The sequence below is a fragment of the Odocoileus virginianus genome, unplaced genomic scaffold (assembly GCF_023699985.2).
Source record: "Odocoileus virginianus isolate 20LAN1187 ecotype Illinois unplaced genomic scaffold, Ovbor_1.2 Unplaced_Scaffold_5, whole genome shotgun sequence".
Taxonomy (NCBI): Eukaryota; Metazoa; Chordata; class Mammalia; order Artiodactyla; family Cervidae; genus Odocoileus; species Odocoileus virginianus.
This window is the reverse complement of record NW_027224267.1, coordinates 3911355-3936950: the sequence shown is the minus strand read 5'-3', so window position 1 is coordinate 3936950 and position 25596 is coordinate 3911355. Positions and strand designations below refer to the sequence as shown.

At 46.8% G+C, this 25596-nt stretch overlaps 1 protein-coding gene across 5 annotated transcripts in view; it reads right to left on the bottom strand.

Moving 5' to 3' along the window:
• Window positions 1–23245, bottom strand: part of FAM193A (family with sequence similarity 193 member A) — a 152499-nt gene extending 129254 nt beyond the window's left edge. For 2 of the 5 annotated variants that reach the window (XM_070462447.1, XM_070462448.1), the window contains exons 1-2: window positions 23141–23184; window positions 22493–22588 (exon numbers count right to left, since the gene is read on the bottom strand). Coding sequence is in view for 1 of the 5 variants with exons in the window: in XM_070462450.1 (XP_070318551.1) it covers window positions 19963–20016 (54 nt within the window). In the remaining 4 variants the exon portion in view is untranslated. Of the gene's footprint in view, window positions 1–19962; window positions 22463–22492; window positions 22589–22658; window positions 22774–23140 lie in introns of those variants that run through there. The other 3 variants (XM_070462449.1, XM_070462451.1, XM_070462450.1) reach the window with 3 other exon arrangements.
• Between the last annotated feature and the right edge of the window lie 2351 nt (window positions 23246–25596).

Sequence of the window (25596 nt, the reverse complement as noted above, 5' to 3'; positions counted from 1 at the left end):
GATCAGGATGGGGGAATGGAGAAGGAAGCCTCCGTTCAGGCCCTGAAAGAGGTGGGTTCTTAGGAGGCAGAACTGGAAGGAAGGGGCTGGGGGCGGGAGAAGAGAGGAAGTGAAGGAGAGCTTTCCTGGAGAGCAGAAGCGGGAAGGCAGGACCACACTGTAGCGTGAGACAGCATCAGGTGACAGGTGAGCGGCGCAGAGGAGGAAGGGCTGCGCCCCGGGGCAGTCCGCGCCGGAAGGCGGGGCCACTGCCCCAACCGCCCAGCCCGGAGGGCAGGGGGCAGGGGGCAGGCGAGCAGTGCAGAGGAGGCCTAGGACGCTCACGGCGGCTCACACGCAGGAAACTCACAAAACGCAGGAACGTACAGGGACATAAACACAGGACTGCACTTCTGCAAACCTGTCTTTTTTATTAACACCCAAAACATTTTATATCACAGAAACTCATGAGAAAAAAATTTAAGGAAGCCACTATGATGGAATGCATGTCATTATTTTTCTAAATCTTGGTATCTTTTTTTAGGATTCCAAAGAGAACAAGGTATCATCGTTTTAGTCGCTAAGTCGGCTCTGATACTGTGCGACCCCACGGACTGTAGCCCGCCAGGCTCCTCTGGATTTTCCAGGCAAGAAGACTGGAGTGGGGTGCCATGTAAAGCCAGAGACTGCTGGAGCACTATGAACTTAATTATTTAGAAAACTGGCTTTACTGCCAGTCTTCACTGAAATGGTCCTTCTACTTTATAGACACAGAGCTCTAAGTAGAAGAAATACACCGCTGGCTACATTTATTAAATCATACTAACCGATTTTCAACCCTACCAATCAATTACACAAGGATCACAAGGATTTTTGTTGAAATTCAGCTAGCCAAATTTCATCTTCCTCATCAAAGTTCTTTGTAGTTATACAGAATCAGAAAATATGACATTCTTTTATTTTTAAAAAATACATTCAAAAGTAAGAATTACAACAGGAAGCTTTTAAACAGGCTAAAAGCTTCATTTCTAGGTGTAAGTGTGCACTAAAATGACATTTACATTATCTAAGCAAAACAAAAACAAATTACAAAGACAACCATTTTCAAAATGCTCTCTACAGCAAGAGTTTCTTTCAAAAAGCAGTTTTCTACTTATTGTTAAAATGTCACCTTTACCTTGAGGGGGCAGATTAAGTATTTATTTTCTCAAAAATACTGAATTTTCTATCTGGTCTTCTACTGACAGCCACTTATTATATAAAAGATCGGCAAACTTAGACCATTCGTCCTTGCATAAAAGAAAAACAATTCAGCACAGAAGAGGCAATGCTTTCAGTTCTGCCACAAGCTAACCAGCAAACCTGTGTCTTGCCAAGTATTTTCATAGTTACTCCCCTCTCACCAAAAACACTGTAAAGATTTACTACTTTGCAAAGGTCTCAGGCTGATGCCTTCTGTGCTTCTGGCTTCAAATAGCTGCTTAAGAACCTCTCTGTGCATCGCGTGGTAAATAACTCACATGTGCTGTTCCTGCTACCATCTCACTGCATCCAAGATTTTTTTTTTTTTAATTACATTGGCTGCTCCATCACTGGTATATCTAGTTTTCCCACAAAACCCTATTTACCAAAGAAATTGTTTCAGAATACACACGCTCTCAGTTACTCAACAGTTCACACACAGAAAAGCAGTCAATCTGAATCTACCGAAAAGCATTAGCTGAAACCCATTCAGAGACACCTGTGCTTCTACCATCCCAGGGCAAACCCTCCACACATCATCATTTACTCTAACAATTTACTTTCTGCAAACCTTCTGCACTGTCTTCTATGAATATGCCCAAATTGTTTGCCAACAAAGCAATGTGTTCATCTTGTTGCCATTTTGCCTCCTGGGGATTCTTCAGCCCTTTCACCTACCCCCAGGGACCACAGCACGTCTGCCCCTTCTGTCTGTCTGTGTTAGACAAGGACGGCAGATGCTGTGGGCTGCTCTGATCGGCTCCCTGGCTGGGTGCAATACTTCTGTTCTGGAAATCATTCTTGGAAGCCCAGATTAGAGACCCTGTTCCACCAACACCTTCCAAAACGTTGTACATTTCTGATTTTCCATACTAAACGTCTGTCTGTACAAATTAGCTGAAGCTGCTTCTGCAACTGAAACTTATAGAGAAATGTAAGTTTCCTCAAAAGAAGTTCATCCTTCCTGTTTGCAGGGCACGGACAGAGACACAATGGCTCAGCTGGTCAAGAATCAGCCGGCGAAACAGGAAACCCAAGTTCGATCCCTGGGTCGGGAAGATCTCCTGGAGAAGAGAATGGCAACCCACTCCAGTATTCTTGCCTGGGAAATCCCACTGACAGAGGAGCCTGGTGGGCTACACAGTCCAAGGGCTCACAAAGAGTCAGAAATGACTCGGCGACTAAACAACGACGATGCAGATGTACAGAACAGGCGCACAGACGAGAGATGGGGCAGGGAGGAAGCAGGAGGTCAGGCCTGAGACGCACACCCTGCCATGTGCGAAATGGCAGCGAGTGGGCAGCAGCCGCGCAGCGCAGGGAGCTCAGCTCATCCTGAGGACCTGCAGGGGTTGGGAGAGTGGGGAGAAGGGAGACTCGAGAGGGGGGAATACGTGCAGCAGAGAGGTGGTCCACTCGGCTGTGACCAGACACTACCACACTGTAAAGCAGGATGGCAGAGCAGGACCCAGATCCCCCCACAGCCAGGCCCACCCATCAGGGGCTGCCACAGCCTCCTGTCCTTACCGTCAGGGGGCGGGCAGAATGCAAACCGCAATCACAGAACACTAAGCTGACTACACGGATCACAGTCTTGTCTAAATGAAAGCATGAGCCATGCCACGTAGGGCCACCCAGGAAGATGGCTCATGGTGGAGAGGTCTGACACGTGGTCACTGGAGAAGGAAGCGACAGACCACTTCAGCCTTCCTGCCATGAGAACCCCATAAACAGTAGGAAAAGGCAGAAAGACAGGACACTGACTGATGAACTAAGCCCCCAGGTCGGTGGGTGCCCGATATGCTACTGGAGAAGAGTGGGAAAATAACTCCAGAAAGAATGAAGAGATTGGGCCAAAGCAAAAACACCACCCTGTAATGGATGTGATGGTGAAGGAAGAAAAGTCTGATGCTGTAAGAACAATACTGCATAGGAACCTGGAATGTTAAGTCCATGCATCAAGGCAAACTGGAAGTGGTCAAATAGGAGATGGCAAGAGTAAACATCGACATTTTAGCCATTAGCAAACTAAAATGGACGGGAATGCGTGAATTTAACTCAGATTTCCATTGTATCTACTACTGTGGGCAAGAATCCCTTAGAAGAAATGGAGAAGCCCTCACAGTCAACAAAAGAGTCTGAAATACAGTACTTGGGTGCAACCTCAAAAATGACAGAATGATCTTGGTTCATTTCCAAGGCAAACTATTCAATATCACAGTAATCCAAGTCTATGCTGCAACCACTAAAAACAAAGAAGTTGAAGTTGAACAGTTCTATGAAGACCTACAAGACCTTCTAGAACTAACACCAAAAAACCAGATGTCCTTTTCATCATAGGGGACTGGAATGCAAAAGTACAAAGTCAAGAGATACCTAGAGTAACAGGCAAGTTTGGCCTTGGAGTACAAAATGAAAGCGGGGCAAAGGCTAACAGAGTTTTGCCAAGAGAACGCACTGGTCATAGCAAACACCCTCTTCCAACAACACAAGAGAAGACTCTACACATGGACATCACCAAATGGTCAATACCAAAATCAGACTGATTATATTCTTTGCAGCCAAAGATGGAGAAGCTCTATAGCCAGCAAAAACAAGACCAGGAGCTGACTACGGCTCAGATCATGAACTCCTTATTGCCAAATTCAGACTAAAATTGAAGAAAGTAGGGAAAACCACTAGCCCATTCATGTATGACCTAAATTGAATCCCTTAGGATTATACAGTGGAAGTGACAAACAGATTTCAAAGGATCAGATCTGATAGGGTGCCTGAAGAACTATGGACAGAGGTTTGTAACACTGTACAGGAGGTGGTGATCAAAACCATCCCCAAGAAAAAGAAATGCAAAAAGGCAAAATGGTTGTCTGAGGAGGCCTTACAAATAGCTGAGAAAAGAAGAGAAGCAAAAGGCAAAGGAGAAAAGGAAAGATATATCCATCTGAATGCAGAGTTCCAAAGAACAGCAAGGAGAGATAAGAAAGCCTTCCTCAGCAATCAATGCAAAGAAATAGAGGAAAACAATAGAATGGGAAAGACTAGAGATCTCTTCAAGAAAATTAGAGATACAAAGGGAACATTTCATGCAAAGATGGGCACAATAAAGGACAGAAATGGTATGGACCTAACAGAAGCAGAAGATATTAAGAAGAGGTGGCAAGAATACACAGAAGAACTATACAAAAAAAGATCTTCATGACCCAGATAACCACATGGTGTGATCACTCACCTAGAGCCAGACATCCTGGAATGCAAAGTCAAGTGGGCCTTAGGAAGCATCATGACGAACAAAGCTAGTGGAGGTGATGGAATTCCAGTTGAGCTATTTCAAATCCTAAAAGATGATGCTGTCAAAGTGCTGCACTCAATATGCCAGCAAATCTGGAAAACTCAGCAGTGGCCACAGGACTGGAAACAGGTCAGTTTTCATTCCAATCCCAAAGAAAGGCAATGCCAAAGAATGCTCAAACTACCGCACAATTGCACTCATCTCACACGCTAGTAAAGTAATGCTCAAAATTCTCCAAGCAAGGCTTCAATAGTACATGAACTGAGAACTTCCAGGTGTTACTGTTGAATTTAGAAAGAGCACAGGAACCAGAAATTAAATTGCCAACATCCGCTGGATCATCGAAAAAGCAAGTTTCAGAAAAACATCTACTTCTGCTTCACTGACTACACCAAAGCCTTTGACTATGCAGATCACAACAAACTGTGGTAAATTCTTCAAGAGATGGGAATACCAGACCACCTCACCTGCCTCCTGAGAAATGTGTAAGGTCAAGAGGCAACAGTTAGAACTGGACATGGAAAAACAGACTAGTTCCAAATCAGGAAAGGAGTACGTCAAGGCTGTATATTGTCACCCTGCTTCTTTAATTTATATGCAGAGTACATCATGAGAAATGCCGGGCTGGATGAAGAACAAGCTGGAATCAAGATTGCGGGGAAAATATCAATAACCTCAGATATGCAGATGACACCACCCTTATGGCAGAAAGCAAAGAGGAACTAAAGAGCTTCTTGATGAAAGTGAAAGAGGAGAGTGAAAAAGCTGGCTTAAAACTCAACATTCAGAAAACTAAGATCATGGCATCTGGTCTCATCACTTCATGGCAAATAGATGGGGAAACAATGGAAACAGTGACAGACTTTATTTTCTTGGGCTCCAAAATCACTGCAGATGGTGACTGCAGCCATGAAATTAAAAGACACTTGCTCCTTGGAAGAAAAGTTATGACCAACCTAGACAGCATATTAAAAAGCAGAGACATTACTTTACCAACAAAGGTCTGTCTAGTCAAAGCTATGGTTTTTCCAGTAGTCATGTATGGATGTGAGAGTTGAACTATAAAGAAAGCTGAGCACTGAAGAATTGATGCTTTTGAACTGTGGTGTTGGAGAAGACTCTTGAGGAGTCCCTTGGACTGCAAGGAGATCAAACCAGTCCATCCTAAAGGAAATCAATCCTGAATATTCACTGGAAGGACTGATGCTGAAGCTGAAACTCCAATACTTTGGCCACCTGATGCAAAGAACTGACTCATTGGAAAAGACCCTGATGCTGGGAAAGATTGAAGGCAGGAGGAGAAGGGGACGACAGAGGATGAGATGGTTGGATGGCATCACTGACTCGATGGACATGAGTTTGAGCAAGCTCTGGGAGTTGGTGATGGACAGGGAGGCCTGGCGTGCTGCAGTCCATGGGGTCACAAAGAGTTGGACACAACTGAGCAACTGAACTGTAAAACAACTATATTCCAATAAAAATAAAAGTAGTCCATGCTTAAGCTTAATGAAATTTTGTAGAGCACTAGATGGAGCACTGTTACAACTTTAAACATGGCTGCAAAACACGTGGGTGTTGTTTCTCTCCTGTATGCTCAACCTGCAAACACTTTAACTGTGAAGGCTATCTGCTGTCCTCGTCTAACATTTCAAGACACGATAACCAATCTGGACACATCGTTAGTAAAACTGGATAAAACTTCACACTTCAAATAATCTGAGTCAGTTCTCTGTTCTCAACCTCACTATATGGCTAACAAAGAGCTGATATAGGAGGTAGTGGTGGCGGTTCTGCCATCAATTTCCTTGTTGTTTCCTATGCTTTCGTTATCAGCATTCTCTCCAATCCAGGGTTTCTTTTAAGACTACCTGTTCTGTGAGGCCCAGTTTAATTAAAACTAGCAGCCGAAGTAATGAACTTACTTAATGAGCACTCATTAACTGCCATAGGCGTCAACACCCCGCTAAGCACACAAACATCCTCTCTGGCCTCAGGATACCACAGGAATCATGTGAGACTCCTGATTGGGAAATACAGATCAAGTGCAGGCGTCAGCCTCGATCCACACTAAGAGTCTATGAAGTGTGATGTCTTATCTAAAAATACGGACCAACTTGCTCTTCATGCGGCCCCAGGGAGCACCTCACCTACTCCGAGTGGGCCTCTGCATATTCCACACGCCTGAGACCCCTCCCGTGGGCGATGGGCAGTCTAAGTGTGTGACCACAGGAGTGGCAATCACACTCAGTTTATGATACAATGTTGGAAAGACCTTCAAGATTAATATCCAGCACAACCTTCTCACCTGACAGACATGTCCAATGTACAACCACACAGAGCCAGCCTGAGATCTTCAGACAAAAGCACCTCTTGCTAAGTTTTCTAGCAAACAAACCAGTAGTACCTAAGCCCTACTTCACAACATGGAAAGAAGAGTTAAGCCTAAATATGGACCAGCTGAGTTCACTTGCCACAGAGGGGAAAACAGGCCTCCACCACCATCCTAGTGAGTACAATGTTAGACTTCAGTCAACCCTCCGAGTTTCTCACTAAGATCAGAAACCTCTACCAACACATGGTAAAAACACCAAGTGTAAATCTGAACCCAAGAGGAAGAACTGAACATAGACTGTCCTGTATCGAGGTGAGCGCTTAAGTGTGGGGGGAGAAGAAGCAGGACTGTGCCACACAGAGAAAGGTGAGAGAGTTCCAGAAAGGCACATGTAATCAAAGTCAGATGCAACAAACTCAAAGGATATCAGGACTGAAAGAGAACCTCAGGATTTTGTAGGAAGGTCACAATCATCTCCGGGAAGGCTGATTAAAGTGGCAGGTGAAAGAGGTGGATAAGGCGGGGGGGGGATGGGAGTTGAGGGTGAAGGAAGAGAAGCAAGCAGTGCTAGCCAGTATTTCAAGGGATCTGGCAGCAGTAGGTGAGAACCGTCAGACAGAAATGTGGTTAAATGGTTAATGAAGGGCAAGAGATAGACTGAGAGGGAAGGAAAAACGGTAAGCTCAAAATCTCAAAGCTAACGAACACAACGCAACAGAAGAGGGAAGACTGACGACTGGAGAGGACGAGTGATGTGGCAAGAGTCAGGCCGCGCTCACACACACACACACTCTGCTGCGAGCTTCCAGGGTTAACAGACTTGCTCAAATCTACTCCAGAGTTAGAACCTCTGGAATATAGGATTAACTGTGAAAAAACAACAATGTTTTCTTCCAAATTAGAAGACAAAAACAACACTTTTCAGGAAAAAGGCAAAGAGGGAGGAGTTTCAGGAGCTCCTGTGAACTGGCTGGGTCTCACAGGAAAGCTTTCTCAGCGTGTACCACGTGCTGGATAAGCCTCAGAGCTGACTGTAGAGAAAAGAGCCCAGTAAACCGGGGCCTGTGGTCCGTTCCAACCCAGGGCTGTGGCCCAACTGAGGACAGGCACCGAGGGAACCCAGGCTGGTGAAGGCAACACCTGCCCCACGGACTGGACGTGCCCTCCTGGAGACACGGCAGCTCCGGGCAAAGGCGCGAGAACAGCGCTGAGCAGCAGCGGCACCAACGGGGACGGCCCCGGCGGTCCTCGGGCTAGGGACCCCCCTCTCAGTGCAGGGACACAGGTCCCACCCCTGGTCCGGGGACGAGATCCCACAGGGCGCAACTAAAGATCCCCCAGGCCTCAATGACACAAGATTCCGTGTGCCACAGCCGACACAGCCAAGTGAGTATTGTTTCAAAAAGACGCAGCACCCCAGGGCCCAGCCCGCCCCCGCTGTGCAGGCCGCACCACGCGAGCGGAACACCGTGGCTGTGCCGGTGCCAGACACAGGGGGTGGCGGCGAGGCGGAAGGAAGCTGGCTGAGAGCAAGGAGGAGGAGAACCCGCCGTCCAGCCAGAGTCTGGAGGCGATGCACGGGAGGGAGAAGGAGGACAGGGGTCACCAAGGACGTGCGAAGGCTTCCAGCTGCTCAGGCCAGCGTGGATTACGTGTAGAAACGGTGAAGAAAGCAGGAGCAAAGACGGGCTTAGAGAGAGACGATGTGCAGCCGGGGCGAGCACAAGCGACACCACAGTAACAGAAGGGTTCTGTCTCTTGGGCGGCTAATGGTAAGTGACAAACGCCACCAGGAGCTGGAGGGGGCAAGCGGGGGCCCTCACCAGGACCATTACAGGCATTTCCAGCTCGACTCTCCCGCCCTCAGTTTCCTCAGGCAGCAGACACTGTTGGGCCCCAGACGCGTGTTCTGTCATTGTCCTGCTCAGCTCCGAGGCTCTGTACATCTCTGCCTTGCCCGTCCCAGCACTCCAACTGGAGCAGTATGGGCACCAGTCAACACATGTCTGCAGAGAGACATGCAACTGGAATGACTAGCTGACAGATCCCACCTTCCTGTTTTCCCCTTTTTAAAGTGAGATACAACTGACTTACCATTCTTTTAAAGGAACAGAGAACACTGGGGAGTTCCCCGGTGGTCGAGTGGTTAGGATTTGGCACTTTCACTGAGGTGGCCCAAGTTCATTCCCTGGCTGGGAAACTGAGATCCCGCAAGCCATGTGGCACACTCAAAAAATAAAAAGAATATTGACTGTAGCTACAATTTAAGCCATTAATGAGTGATGCTGCTTTTCATGCTTTTAAAACCAGACACCAACAGCAATATTACAAGGAGTGTCAAGAATCCACTTACGGGATTTCTTTATCCAAGGCGGCCAAGCCGCTCTGGCAGAGGGCTGCTAACTCCCTTCTCTAAGTTGTCCTGACCGTCGACTAGGGATGCACCTACACCGGCAGGTCGAGCCTTTTAGGAACCTCCACAGAGGGGGCTAAACTCTCAGCAGGAGCTTGGAGAGAATGTTTCCCCTCCAGGCGATTTCACCACAGTGGAATAATTGCCAAGCACTTCTATAGAAAAAATTGGGGGTCACTAAATGCAATGAGATGTCCTGGAATCAATCCAAGAACACAAATAGGGTATTTGCGGAAAACTTAGTGAAACCCAGATAGAGTCTGTAGTTAATAATATTGTACCAATTGTAATGTCTTAGTTCTGACAAACACACCAAGGTTAAGGGAGATGTCAACATTAGGAAAAGTTGGCTGAAGGGAGTATGAGAACTCTCTATACTAACTCTGCAACTTTTCTCTAAGTCTAAAATTATTCCAAAAAAAAGAAAAGTTTATTTTTAAAAAATCCTGGGTCATCAGAAGTTAAATCTCCTAACTTCTTATTCAGTTTCAACATGTAACTAATAATGTACTCAAATCGAGAGAAAAATGTTCTTTGCGTTCTATGAATGAGAAAAAGTTCATTTCCACAGGAGATGTGATAATTAAATGCCACAAATATTACTGGAATTACTCTAAGATAATCTAGAAACTGCAGAGCTGGACCGTTAAAGAAGGGAGAGCACTGAAGAATCGATGCCTTCAATCTGTGGTGCTGGAGAAGACTCGAGAGTCCCTTGTAGAGCAAGGAGATCAAACCAATCTTAAAGGAAATCAACCCCGAATACTCATTGGAAGGACTGATGCTGAAGTTGCAACTCCAATATTGTGGTCACCTGATGTGAACAGCCGACTCACTGGAAAATTCCTTGATGCTGGGAAAGATTGAGGGGAGAAGACGGCATCAGAAGATGAGATGGCTGGATGGCATCACTGATGCAATGGACATGAACTTGGGCAAACTCTGGGAGATGGTGAGGGACAGGGAGGCCTGGAGTGCTACAGTCCATGGGGTCACAAAGAGTCAGACATGGCTGGGTGACCAACAACAATCTAGAAACTAACACTGATTTGCACAGTTAAAAAAAATGTCTTCCAGGCCCACAAGATACAGGTTACTCTATTTCAGCTCACTCTGGTTATACGGTCTCTAAAATCAAGTCACCTTGTGCCTCCATGCGTATTCGGAAGGCCAATGGAGTCAAACAAGAGCGCGTCCCAGAATGCAGAGAAGCACCCTACAGTACCACCAGACAGGCAGTAATTTAACCAGGAAAAAAGGCCTCAAGTTAATAAGGACATTTCAAGTAAATGAAATACAAATAAAGATGAAAACAGGAATATGCATCATTGACGAAACTTAATCAAGCAGCTGTCTGTAAGAAATCCACTAAGTACAAGAACATAGGCAGGTTAAAAACAAAATAATAGAAAAAGCTATATCACACAAATACCAATTAAAACATACTAAAGGGGTTCTGTTAGTATCAGAGGAAGTAGACCTCAGAGCCAAGAAAACTGCCAGGGATAAGAGGAACATAACCTAAATGAAAAAAAGAATCAAGTCATGAAAATGACATAACAATCATAAACGCTTACGCACCAACAACAGAGCTCTGAAGCACACAACACAAAGACTCAACTGGAAGGAGACACCGAGGAACCTGCAATGTCAGCCAGAGACCCTAACACCCCTCTCTCAGCGACTGACAGAACCAGTAACCAGAAAGCCGTCAGGAATACAGAATTAACCTATAACCACTCACTGCCATACACCTGCAACACAATGGTGCAAATCAACCAAACTCCAAAAAACTCTTTTAAAACTATAGAATTAAACAAAAAAATTTAACTTGACATTCAAGCAAACACTCCACTCAATAACAGCTGAATTTACATGTTTTAAAATACATAAGCAATATTCACTAACACAGGCCATAAAACCTTAAAATTTTTCAAAGAATTAAAATTATACAAGCTGTTCTCTGACCATACTGGAACTAGACTACAACTCAGTAACATGATAAATTAAACGACAATCTTTTTAACTAGTTATCTGGCTCGCAGGCGTCAGCTGCAGCGCACAGACCTTAGCTGAGGTGCGCAGGTTCCTGGCTGTGGCGCAGGTTTCAGCCCAGCGGCAGGCAGGCTGATCTCAGTTCCTGCACCAGGGACAGACCCCCAAGCCCCACACTGGAAGGCAGGTCTTTACCATAATCAACAGACTTTTAAATAGTACCAAAGAAGAAGATTCAAGGGAGATTAGAACATATTTTAAACTGACGGAAAACTTAAGTACAACATACCAAAATTTGTGGGATGAAGCTAAATTATGGCTTAGACAGAGTACATAGCATGCACATGTGTATGTATATTAGGAAATACGTTATCTTGAAAATACGTATTTTTAAGAAGAACAGTCTCTAATCAATAATCCAAACATCTACTTTAAGGAATTAGAGAAAGAAAAATCAAAACAAACTCAAAGCAAGAAATAAGACAGAGTTAAGAAATAAAATTTTCAAAAACTTTTCTTTTAAATCAATGAAATAAAAACAAAGAAAAGAGAAAAAAACAATAAAACTAAAAGCTGATTCTTTAAAAAGATTAAAAACTTGAAAAGCCTCTAGAAAGACTGACAGAAAAGAGAGAAGACAAATAGACAGTATCAGGAATCAAAGAGAGAACACAGACCCCTCACAGACATTAAAAGGATAAAGGGGACACTACAGACAATTCTACACACATAAACTCAACAATTAAGATGAAATGGACCAATTCTCTGAAAAGCACAAACTACTAACAGAGAAGGGAACAATTCTTAATTTGCTTCATGAGGCCAGCATTACACTGATACCAAAGCCAGGCAAGGAAAATATAAGAAAACTATTTACATGTATCTTATAAAAGCAGATGCAACAAGGGACTTGCCTAGTGGTCCAGTGGCTAAGACCCCATGCTCCCATCACAGGGGGGTCCACAACTAAAGATTGAAGATCCCACATGCTGCAAAGAAGACCCAGCGCAGCCAAATAAATATTTTTTAAAAGTGTAAATCCACAAAAAAATTCCTAGAATACATGATTTTAGCAAGATCAACAGATAAAAGTTGAACACACAAAAATTAATAACTTTTATATACTAGCAATAAATAGAAACAGAAATTCTTCAAAACACCATTTACAGAAGTTGAAAAAAATGGAATACTTTATGAATCTAACAAAACATGTAAAAGATATGTATGCTGGAAACTACAGTACAAAATACTGATGAAAAAAATCAAAGATGTGCTGTATGTCAATGCTATCTCAATTTAAAAAAATCAAAGATGACCAAATAAATAGAACCGCATACCATGTTCACAGACTGGAGGATGCAACACAGTATTCATGTCAATTCTCCACCAAACTGATGTATAGGTTTAAAGCCACTCTGATCATTTATGAATCTAATAAAATGTATACAGGATACGTATGCTGAAAACTATAATACAAAACACTGACAAAAAAGGCCAGAGATGTGCTGTGTGTCAATTCTATCTCAATGATAAAAAAATCAAAGATGACCAAATAAATATAATAGAACCACATACCATGCTCACAGACTGGGGGATTCAATACAGTATACATGTCAATTCTCCACCAAACTGACCTATAGATTTAGGCTACTCTAATCAAAGCCCAGTAGAATTATTTGTAGACACAGACAAGCTGATTCTAAAATGTATGGAAAAGTGAAATGACCAAATAGCAAAAACATTCTTAAGTTGGACGAATCATCTTACTAATATTGTGAGACCCACAGTGATTGAGACAGTGTGGCACAGGGCATGAGACAGACTCACAGATCAATGCAACAGAATGCAGTCCAGAAATAACCCACACAAACGCGCTCAACTACTTCTGACACAAGTGAAACATCAATTCAATGGAGAAAGGGTTCAACAAATGGGTTTGGAACAAACCTGACATCCATCCTACCCAAATCTGATACCTGATACAAAATCAACTCAAAACGAATCACAGCTCTAAATGTGAAACTATGGCATTTGCAGAAGAAAATGCAGAAAAAAAAATCTTTATGAGATTTCATAAAACAAACAGTTCTTAAACATGATACAAAAAAGTATGATTTATAAAAGAAAAATCTGGAAAGCTGAACTTCATCAAAATTTAATTTTTCTTTGCAAAAAAAAAAAAAAAGTTGATGGAATTTAAAGACTAGCTACAGACTGAAACTTTTTTGGCAAATCACAAATCTGACCTAAGATTCATAACAAGGATTATCAAGAATTCTCAGAAGTCAAAAGAAAGAAAATAAAACAAGTAAAAAAAATAAAGCAAATAAGCAAAGTCTTAAACACTCCATCCAAGAGGATACAAGAACAACAAATAAATGAAGTGTTCAGTAACAGTAGTCACTAGGGAAATGTAAATTAAATCACACCACCACTATACACCTATTTATTAATGATTAAAATAACATCTGAGGAGGGCATGGCAACCCACTCCAGTATTCTTGCCTGGAGAATCCCATGGACAGAGGAGCCTGGTGGGCTACAGTCCACAGGGTCGCACAGAGTCGGACACGACTGAAGCGACGCAGCACAAAACGACACCTGCTGACAGTGCTGAGAACTGGAATGGGTGCAGAGCAACGGAATTCTCGCCGTCGCTCTCGGAAAGTCGACACGGCACAGCGACTCTGAAAACAGCTGGGCAGTTTCTTATAACGTCACCACTGACCATGCCCCCGTTCCTTGGTAGTTACCCTAAAGAAATGAAAATTTACTTTGATACAAAAACTCGTAAACAAACATTTTACAGCAGCTCTATTCATTATCATCAAAAACTGAAAGAACCCCAATGTCCACCAATAGAAGAATGCATAACGGCAATCCATCCATACAACAGAATACTACGTGGCAGTGAAGAGCAACAAGCTACTCATACCTGCAAAAATCTGCATGAAACTCAAAGTGACTAAGCTGAGTGAAAGGAACCAGCCTCAAGAAGTTACAGACTGTATGATTCCATCTATATGACTTCCCAAGAAGACAAAACCATAGTAACAAAGTCATGCCCACCCAGAGCTGGGGTGCGGGAGGAAAGGGACTGCGCAGGCACAGCTGGAGGGAGCCCATCAGGGTACTGAGACTGCTCTGTGCTCTGATGGTGACATGCAAGGTTGTACATGGAGGGGAGGCTCTCTGGGGTCAAGAGGTCAGGGTTCCAAGCTTTCACTGCCATGGTCCAGGTTCAATCTCTGGTTGGGGACCTGAGATCCCGCAAGCCAAACTGCATGTGTGTATACACACACACATGTGTGTATATCCCAACACACACACACACATATAGAAGGCTTCCCTGGTGGCTCAGTCAGTAGAAAGAATCTGCCTACAATGCAAGAGACCATTTGCAATGCAGGAGACCCAGGTTTGATCCTTGGGTGGGGCAGATCTCCTGGACAAGGAAATGTCAACCCACTCCAGTATTCTTGCCTGGAAAATGCCATGGACAGAGAAGCCTGGTGGCCTACAGTCCACGGGATCTCAAGAGTCGGACATGACTTGTGACTAAACCATTATGCACACACACACACACTCTGTCTCCCTATATATATAGCAGATACAGCAATAATGCACAGGAACCTGGAATGTCACGTCCATGGGTCAAGGTAAGTTGGAAGGAGTCAAACAGAAAATGCCAAGACTGAACGTCAACATCTTAGGAATCAGTGAACTAAAATAGACTGGAATGGGTGAGTTTAACTCAGATGACCACTACATCTACTACTGTGGGCAGGAATCCCTGAGAAGAAACGGAGGAGCCCTCATGGCCAACAGAGGAGTCTGAAATGCAGTTCCTGAACACAATCTCAAAAACGACAGGATGATATTTCTTCGTTTCCAAGACAAATCATTCAATATCACAGTAATCCATGTCTATGCCCCAACCACTAATATCGAAGAAGCTGAAGTTGAATGATTCTATGAAGACCTACAAGACCTTCTAGAAATAACACCCCAAAAAAGTGCTTATCATCATAGGGGAGTGGAATGCAAAAGTAGGAAGTCAAGAGATACCTAGAGTAACAGGCAAGTTTGGCCTTGAAGTACAAAATGAAGCAGGGCAAAGGCTAACAGAGTTTTGCCAAGAGAACGCACTGGTCATAGCAAACACCCTCTTCCAACAACACAAGAGATGACTCTACACATGGACATCACCAGATGGTCAATACCGAAATCAGACTGATTATACTCTTTGCAGGCAAAGGTGGAGAAGCTCTATACAGTCAGCAAAAACAAGACCAGGAGCTGACTACGGCTCAGATCATGAACTCCTTATTGCCAAATTCAGACTTAAATTGAAGAAAGTAGGGAAAACCACCAGACCATTCAGGTACGACCTAAATCAAATCCCTTAGGATTATACAGTGGAAGTGACAAATAGATTCAAAGGATTAGATGATAGACAGAGTGCCTGAATAACTCTGGACGGAGGTTCGTAACATTGTACAGGAGGCAGTGATCAAGACAGCCTCCCAAGAAAAAAACAAATGCAAAAAGGCAAAATGGTTGTCTGAGGAGGCCTTATAAATAGCTGAGAAAAGAAGCAAAAGGCAAGGGAGAAAAGGAAAGATATACCCATTTGAATGCAAAGTTCCAAAGAATAGAAGAGATAAGAAAGCCTTCCTCAGTGATTAATGCAAAGAAATAGAGGAAAACAATAGAATGGGAAAGACTAGAGATCTCTTCAAGAAATCAGAGATACCAAGGGAACATTTCATGCAAAGATGGGCACAGTAAGAAATGGTACGGACGTAACAGAAGCATAAGATATGAAGAGGTGACAATACACAGAAGAACTATTAAAAAAAAAGATCTTTACAACCCAGATATTCACGACGGTGTGATCACTCACCTAGAGCCACACATCCTGGAAGGCGAAGTCAGCTGGGCCTTAGGAAGCATCACGACGAAAGCCAGTGGCGGTGATGGAATCCAGCTGAGCTGTTTCACATCCTAGAAGACGATGCTGTGCAAGTGCTGCGCTCAGTGTGCCAGCAAATGTGGAAAGCTCAGCAGTGGCCTGGAAAGATGCTTTCATTCCAATCCCGAGGAAGGGCAGTGCCAAAGAATGTTCAATACTGCACAACTGCACTCATTTCACACACTAATCAAAGTAATGCTCAAAACTCTCCAAGCTAGGCTTCAACAGTACTTGAACCGAGAACTTCCCGATGCTAAAGTTGGATTCAGAAAAGGCAGAGGAACCAAACTGCCAACATCCACTGAATCATACAAAAAAGCAAGAGAATTCCAGAAAAACATCTACTTCTTCACTGACTATGCCAAAGTCCTTGACTGTGTGGATCACAACAAACTGTGCGAAATTCTTCAAGAGATGGGAATACCAGACCACCTTCCTGCCTCTTGAGAAATCTGTTTGCAGGTCAAAAAGCATCAGTTAGAACTGGACATGGAAACAGACCGGTTCCAAATTGGGAAAGAAGTATATCGAGACTGCATATCGTTACCCTGCTTATGCAGAGTACATCTTGAGAAATGCCAGGCTGGATGAAGCACAAGCTGGAATCAAGATTGCTGGGAGAGATATCAGTAACCTCAGATACACAGATGACACCACCCTTATGGCAGAAAGCGAAGAAGAACTAAAGAGCCTCTTGATGAAAGTGAAAGAGGAGAGTGAAAAAGTTGGCTTAAACCTCAACATTCAGAAAACTAAGATCATGGCATCTGGTCCCACCACTTCATGGCAAATAGTTGGGAAAACAATGGAAACAATGACAGACTTTATTTTCTTGGACTCCAAAATCAGTGCAGATGGTAAGTGCAGCCACGAAATTAAAAGATGTTTGCTCCTTGAAATAAAGCTATGACCAACCTAGACAGCATATTAAAAGGCAGAGACATTACTTTGCCAACAAAGGTTCGTCTAGTCAAAGCTATGCTTTTTCCAGTAGTCATGTATGGATGTGAGAGTTGGACTATAAAGAAAGCTGAGCACCGAAGAATTAATGCTTTTGAACTGTGGTGTTGGAGAAGACTCTTGAGAGTCCCATGGACTGCAAAGAAATCCAACCAGTCAATCCTAAAGGAAATCAGACCTGAATAATTGGAAGGACTGATGCTGAAGCTGAAACTCCAATACTTTGGCCACTTGATATGAAGAACGGACTCCTTGGAAAAGACCATAATGCTAGGTAAGATTGAAGGTGGGAGGAGAAGGGGATGACAGAGGATGAGATGGCTGGATGGCATCACTGATTCGATGGACATGAGTTTGAGCAAGCTCTGGGAGTTGGTGATGGACAGCGAGGCCTGGCGTGCTGCAATTCATGGGGTCACAAAGAGTGGGACACGACTAAGCAACTGTGCTGAGCTAATAATATACAGACAGATAAATAGATAGATATAACTACATGTTAATTTTTTAAATTAGCATATAATAAAACCACTTAGAAAAATTCTAACGGTATCTACCAAAGTCTAGCCACATGCATACTGAGCAATACCACTTCGGGTTTACACTCAACCAAAAGAAGCGCTCTCTCCATCAAAAGACATGTACTGGAATGTGCATACCAGCCTGATTTGTATCAGTCATGAAATAAAATAAGCCCAATGTCCATCAATGTTAGATGGTTAAGTTGTGGGGTAGTCACACAAAGGAAACTGCATGCCGTGAAAAGGAATGACGAACTGCTGCATCAACAACAGGAATGTAACTCAAATACAACTGGTGAGCCGAAGAGCCCTACCACAGAGCACTTTTATGTGAAAATCAAAAACAGGCAAAACACACAAGAACAGTAAGGCTGACGAGGAGGGGAACGTGGGCACACTCTAGGGCACTGGGAATATTTTTTATCCATGTTGTCTATGTCGAAATACTGGTGCCATGGGTGTGCACACACAGAATACTGCACACAGAGACACTCCCTGTGGCTTTGCCCACTGCAAATCTTTGCTGAATCACACAAGGTTCTAGATCTTTACCAGACCTACTTCCTCAGGTCACTGAAGCCAATGCAAACCAGGGCTCCCCTGGTGACTCACTGGCAAAGAATCCGCCCGGCAACGCAGGCAGTACAGCTTTGATCCCTGATCCAAGAAGACCCCACGTGCCGCGAAGCAACGAAGCCCCAGTGCCACAACGACCGAGCCTGCATCTAGGGCCTGGGAGCCGCAGCTACTGACGCCCCTGCGCCCCAGAGCCAGCACTCAACAACGAGAGAGGCCTCCGCAGTGAGAAGCCCATGGACTTCAACTAGAGAGGAGCCCTGCTCCCCGCACCTAAAGAAAGCAATGAAGACCCAGCCCAGAACCCCTCCAGGAAAACAATGAACCCGAGAGTCATGCGAGCATCACCTCATCATGGCAGCTGTTCCTGCGGCGCAGGGAAGGCCGCTGTGCACCCCAGCGTGCCCCCAGATCCACAACCACACCAGCTGACCAGAGGATACACGGTATGTGTTGTGTGTTAGTTGCAGTCGTGTCCAACTCTCTGTGACGCCACGAACTGGGGCTCGCCAGGCTGTTCTGTCCACAGGATTCTCCAGGCAAGAATACTGGAGCGGGTTGCCATGTCCTTCTCTAGGAGGATACACTGTATGATAGCCCTTAAACATTATTATTTTAATTATTATTTTCTTGAGTTCCCAAATCACTGCAGATGGTGACTGCAGGCATGAAATTAAAAGACACCTTCTCCTTGGAAGAAAAGCTATGACAAACCTAAGAGCATATTAAAAAGCAGAGACATTACCTTACCAACAGAGGTCTGTCTAGTCAAAGCTATGGTTTTTCCAGTAGTCATGTATGGATGTGAGAGTTGGACTATAAAGAAAGCTGAGCGCTGAAGAATTGATGCTTTTGAACTGTGGTGTTGGAGAAGACTCTTGAGAGTCCCTTGGACTGCAAGGAGATCAAACCAGTCCATCCTAAAGGAAATCAGTCCTGAATATTCACTGGAAGGACTGATGCTGAAGCTGAAACTCCAATACTTTGGCCACCTGATGCAAAGAACTGACTCATTGGAAAAGACCCTGATGCTGGGAAAGATCAAAGGCAGGAGGAGAACAGAGGATGAGATGGTTGGATAGCATCACCAACTCAATGGGCATGAGTTTGAGTAAACTCCGGGAGTTGGTGAAGGATAGGGAAGCTCGGCGTGCTGCAGTCCACGGGGTCACAAAGAGTAGGATATGAACGAGCGACTGAACAGAACTGAAACATTAATAACATCCTCTTACCACTTTTTCAGCAACAAAAAAGGATTTATGTTATTATCAATACAAATGCTCCCTACACACCATGTTCTCTGATTTTAAAAATGTAGTATCACTGTTTAAAACTGTACCTTGATCTGTACCCCAAACAACTTCCTGTCATAAACCTCTAACAGTGTTACAAAATAGCCCTAAAAACCCATCTGAGCCCTCCATAAGTGTACATTTTATGTAAATTGATACCCCAACAGCTAATGTCATGGCTCAATTTCCATAGTACAAAAATTTTGGTAAATAACATGTGTATGAGCTAATTTTGCACCCCAATTCAAATACAGAATTGGGATGGTATAAATATTTTTATTTTGTGTAAACACTTGAATGTTTAACTGTTAGAGGGAGGGAAAAGCCAAAATTAGTTTTATTTGCAAAAGAAAGAATGACAGCAATATCAGGTTGTAAAAATATCATTCACCTTTTTGTTCCATAAGTAGTGTTCATTGTAGAAAAGTCTTAAAGCTTGAGGCATGTGCAAAAAGGAAAAAAAAAGCCATCAGAATTTCCACCACAAAATATTTTGATGTATATAACCCTATCAGACTCTCCTATGCAAATATATATACACACAGAGATACTTTACAAAATCGGATCCTTACTACAAACACTGTTCTCTTCAATGTTTTGTTTTTTCATCCATGCTGTGATTCAGTTCCCTGACCAGGGATTGAGTCCATGTCCTCAACGGTGAAAGTGTGGGGTCCTCACCACTGGAGCACCAGGACATTCTCACACACACTTTTTTTTATTTTCTAAGCTTCTCTCTTCACTTAATGCAATATGAATGTTATGAAAATTATATTTTAAAATAGAGATGCAAAAAAGCAAGATATTTTCATAATATCCTTCACCTACCAACTTCTCACACAGGGCTAACTCTTTATCATCACATTAGAGCAGACCCGCACACCTGGCTGTTAGAACAGTTCTGGTCCAAGACGCATGTCATCATTTTTACATCATCACGTCACAAGAGAGAGCTTCATCGATAGCATCCTGCAGCAGAGTCGCTGTAAAGCCAGCCAGGCCGGCTTCCTGACAACAAGGGTCAGGATCAAACACAACCCCATGTGCCCACTTTCCAGCCTCCAACTGTTTAATTCTCCCAACTACCCAAGAAGCCGGGAGCCTATAAAACGGGGCAGCGTGAGGCTGTGCCTCAGGGCACAGAGCGTAGCAAGTCTGTGTCCCTGGGCTTTGTTTGTGTACACAGTTGTGCTATGGGCCGAAGATTCTACACTGAGCTTAGTCAATAGACCAAGAAGTGATGGGCCGAAGACTCTAGAAGCTCAGTTATGTTTCCTACTTATCCCATAGTCCTCATTTCCCTGCAGGATCCAACGACACGTGGAGGCTCCCTTCGCCTCAAAGCCACCTCCCAGGAAGGTGGTCCTGGGTCCACGCTCAGCGCCGTGCCCAGCACACTGAGCGAGGGAGCTAAGACCCTCCTGAGAACAGACAGCCCTCCTACTCTCACTTCTCCTAGGCACCTTCTGCCCTGGTGAACCCACTGAGATGGAAACGAGGCGCCCCAAGAACCATAAGCCTTTCTGGGAAATGCAGGGCCAGCACCCATTTACCGTTACTCGTTGACCAACACTGTTTGGGGTGCCTGTTCTGCCCCAGATAAGGTGTCCCAAAAAGCTCACCATCTGAGGGGAAACAATTCAGAGGTTTCAGAATTACACGAAGAACTTCTGTGATTGGTGTCACCTGTTACCATAAACAGTATCTTTGGTGCGTTATTAATAAAACACTTCTGAAGTACTTTTAAAACTGAAGACACAGCTTGAAAACTTCAAAGTATAGTAGAAAAGAATGCTTTCAAAGGTGCAGGTCAAAACTCAACAGTACATAATAAAATAATCTGTGTATTACAACCACCATTATTGTTAATGAAACTGAGCGAAACAAAAGATGCCAGAAAATATCGAGAGTATCGTTTTGTAAGCCCTGCCGTGTGAGAGTGTGTGTACCTGTGTGAGTGTGTGCATGTGTGAGAGTGTGTGTGCCTGTGTGAGTGTGTGTGTACATGCATGAGTGCAGGGTGTGTGCAGAGCACTACAAGTCTCAAGGTGTTTAGGTCTTATAGTGGATCACAGTCAAAACTGTGCATTCTAAAATTTAACAAAAAATAATCGGTCCTGTCAAGGTAATACTAGGCAGACAGTTATCCAAGTTTGAAAAGGTTCATTCGAATAATAACTGAAAGGCTATTTTAGCTAAACAATGTAAAATAAGAGAATTATTAAAACCGAGAACAATGGTATGAAAGGCTACTCTAAGAATTTTTACTGTGCCACCAATTTGTTTTTATTAAATAAAAAAAAATGGGTGTATTTTACATGCAGCTGCAGCCAATACTACCAACATTTTTGTAAAGAATTTGCTCAAGCAGACCTCCCTGCCTCCCCACCCCAGAAGCAGCAAACAGGGCCCTTAATCTGCACTCCATCCATGCAAATGAATAAGCCTCACCCAGTATCCTAAGAACGACACCAGTTTCGCTCTCCAGTGTACTGGAAAATGGCAAGCTCTGGAGACTGAAATGCAGGGCTGTGACCCAAAACAAAGCTGACAATATAAAGAAAGTTCCAACAATTGCAGAGAACACTCAAAACCCTATAAGCTACAACTAAAGCCCACACACATTACTATGTATTCAGACAATAGTCTCAGCACCAGAGAACCATGCCATATGCAATGATTTCTTATCTGTTCTCACTACCTATCATTCCAACACAACATTTACAATCCCGCATAATTTCTGTCTCAGAAACGGGCACACAAATAAATACTCCTTACGAGGCTTTTGGTTGTTTTCACTGCTGCAAAATGTCTTCAAACCCACTTAAAATAGTCATAACAACACAAACTCCTGGGAAAAAACAAATCCATTATCTTTCAGCAGCCGACTGAACGAGTGGAAATGACCGCCAACTGCGTACCCGCGAACCAGTCCTGGGTCTTGCGAAGTGTCGTGACCAAGAGCGGAATAAAAGTGGCAGCCATCCACAGCTAGCAGCGGCGGTGTGTGCTACTGTCTTCAAAGACAGAAGAAAGAAAAAAAATGACGATTCAAATATATACCTGAGTAACCAGACCACTCATTACCTCTATAAACACTTTCAAAGAGCAGGGGGTGAAGCGCCAGGGCCGCCAACTGCGAGGACTGCCAGGGCTGTTTTTTCAAATGCCCGTTCCGGAGGAGCACAAGAAAACTTGGAGGAGGCGCTCAGCGATGACCGTGCGCCGGGCGCCGAGGAAGGAGGTGGGCACGCGCGGCGAGCCCCGCTCGCGTCCACCTGACGCCCAGTGGCTCTGGAATCGCACCCGAGTAAACCTCAAGGACGGGCCCGGCGCGGGCCGAGGTGGCCCCGGCCCGCCCGTGACAGCGCCGCGCAGGTGGGCGCCGCGCGCTCCCGGGAGATGCGGCACCTGGCGGCAGCGGCGGCCCGGCCCCGAGCGCGGGGCGCCTCCCACAGCCCGGGGCCGCGGTCCCCCGCGCCGGCCCCGCGGGAGGCTGTCAGGGCGCGAGCCGCCCGGCCCCCGGCCCCGCACCGTTACCGCCCCCGCCCCCACCCCCCGCCGCTTACCTCAAAGTAGCCTCCGGGGGCGGCGCCGCCCGCGCCCGCGCCCGCGCCGAGGGGCCCGTTGGCCGCCGCCGCCGCCGCCGCGCCGCCTGGGGCCGCCAGGCCCGCGGCCTGGGAGCCGCGCAGCGCCGCCGCCGGGCCGGCCTTGCCGCCGCCCGCGCCGCCGTTGCCCCCGCCCGAGCCGCCGCCGCCGCCGCCGCCGCCGCCCCGCTTGTTCTTCCGGCGCTTGGCCCCGCGCTTGGCGTCGGCCGGGCTCATGGCGGGCGGGCGGGGAGGGCGCGGAGTGGGCGCGGGGCCGCGGGCGGCGGCGGAGGGCGGGGAAGGCGGGGAGGCTGAGGCGGCGGCGGGACACGCTTTGGCCAGCCGCGGGCGGGGAACGGGGGGGGCGGGCAGGGCGCTGCGCGGGGTCGCCTCCGGGCGGGCGGGCGGGCGGCAGCTGCGGGGCGGCGGCTGGGCGGGAGCGACGGCGAGTCCACCGGGCCCGGCGCCGCCGCTGACCAGAGTTAGAGTCCAATATGGCGGACACAAGGGGAAAGGGATCCCAGTTTACGTCGGGGGAGGGGGAAGGAGCGGCGGGGAGGGGGAGGGGTGTGGGCGCCCTCCTCCCCCCCTCACCGCCCCCCCCGCCTCACTCCGCCCTCTCGAGCTCCGCGCCCCTCCGGCCGCGCCCTCCCCGCCCGCCGTTAACACGCCTCCGGCACGTGGGGCACGCCGGGAGCTAGAGTCCGTGCGCCCGCACCCGCCGCTCGGGCTGCCCGGTGTAGGAACTACGATTCCCGTCAGGCCGCGCGCTCTCAAGCGCCCGGACTTCGCGAGGGGCTGCGGCAAGGGGAGCAAGATGCGGAGGTGACGTCACCCCGGGCCCCAGCCGCGCGGCCCCTCCCCGCCTGCGCCGCGCGGCCTTCTGGGACTTGTAGTCGAGCGGCGGGGCCGGGTGAGCGAACTACCAGCCGGGGATGAGGAGAGTTCCGCCTCTTTGACAGGCTCCCAGACGCCCCCACGCCCCACGCCTCCGCCGCGGGTCCGCAGCCCGGTTCGACCCCCGGGATGGCGTCGGGCAGGCGAGACCCCGTTTTGACCCGCCGGGAACGGCTCTGTAACCTTGGCCCGGCTCCGGGTTCGAATACGCCTCCACCGGCTGGCTCTGTGACCTTGGGCTGGGGCCCTCGCCTGAATCCAGGTGACTAAGTGGGACTCGAAGGACCCGCCTCGGGGGCTGGGCCGCGTTTCCGGACGGAGAGCGCTGGGTCTCGCTGCCGGCTGGTCAGGGGCCTCCTGCCCCGGTTGATGGGGCCGCCAAGAGCCTTCAGACCTGGCCACTCGCTTAGAACCGCTGGCCCGGAGGCGCCCTTCCCACTTCGCCTTCTTCCCGCTGCCCCTTTGCAGCCGCCGCCCGGCCTCCGGTACCTTGCGACCCTGCGCTGTCCCAGGGCGGTCCAGCCGTTCCTCACGACCTCGCATGCACCCGCCGCACAAGCCACGAACCCCATCAGGCCCTCCCCGGCCCTGCAGTGGGGCCGCTCCGCCGGGATCCTCCCCGGGCCGCTTGCCCGTCATCGGCAAGCCCCAGGTACAAGTCTGCCCTCAGACCCGGACCACAGGGATCCCTTGTCGGGCCCAGCGTTCAGGAGGGCTCCACCCTTGAAAAACACCGAGACACAAGAGACGGGTTTTACCTTCCTTGGTTCCACGGCTGGTTACAGGGCCGAGATACAGAGGAGCTTGGCGCTAGGGTGTATGGTACGAGGGCCTTCATTTGCATTTCTTCTTAGGCCCCACAGCCTTCATCTCTGGGCCTGCCAGGACTCACCGCCTCACCTTCACCCTTGCCCCAGCTGCAGCCGCGGCCTTTTAATCCTCTGACCTATTCTTAGTGCCACAACCAGAACGAGCTAATATGATCAATTATGTAGGCAGAATAAGACCCCCCACTCCTCCTGGTGGGTCTTGAATGACCTTGTTGCTGAAGGTAGCGTTTGACAGGGTGAGTGGGGCTGTTTGTCTTAGCACTACACTGGGTGGGCAATGTTTTGGGTGGCCCCCTTGCCCACAGCTTCCGTCATAGCTCAGTGGGTAAAGAATCAGCCTGCAGTGCGAGAGACCCCCAGGTTCGATTCCTGGGTCGGGAAGATTTGCTGGAGAAGGGATAGGCTACCCACTCCAGTACTCTGGCCTGGAGAATTCCGTGGACTGTATATGGGGGTTGCAAAGAGTTGGACACGATCAAGTGACTTTCATTCTCCCCACAAGTCTGGGTCAGACTCCCCACTCCCACAGACCGTGTGCTTTTGCTTGTCAGAGCACGTTGAACTGGACTGGGATTCTTGGTGTTCACCAGTATCCCCGGAGAAGTCTAGTCTTGGGCATAGGAACGTCTGCCTCCTGCACCTCTGAACCTTAGCTCCTGCCAGGCAAGGGCTGGACACACATCAATCCAGTATTTGCTGGATGAATGAGTG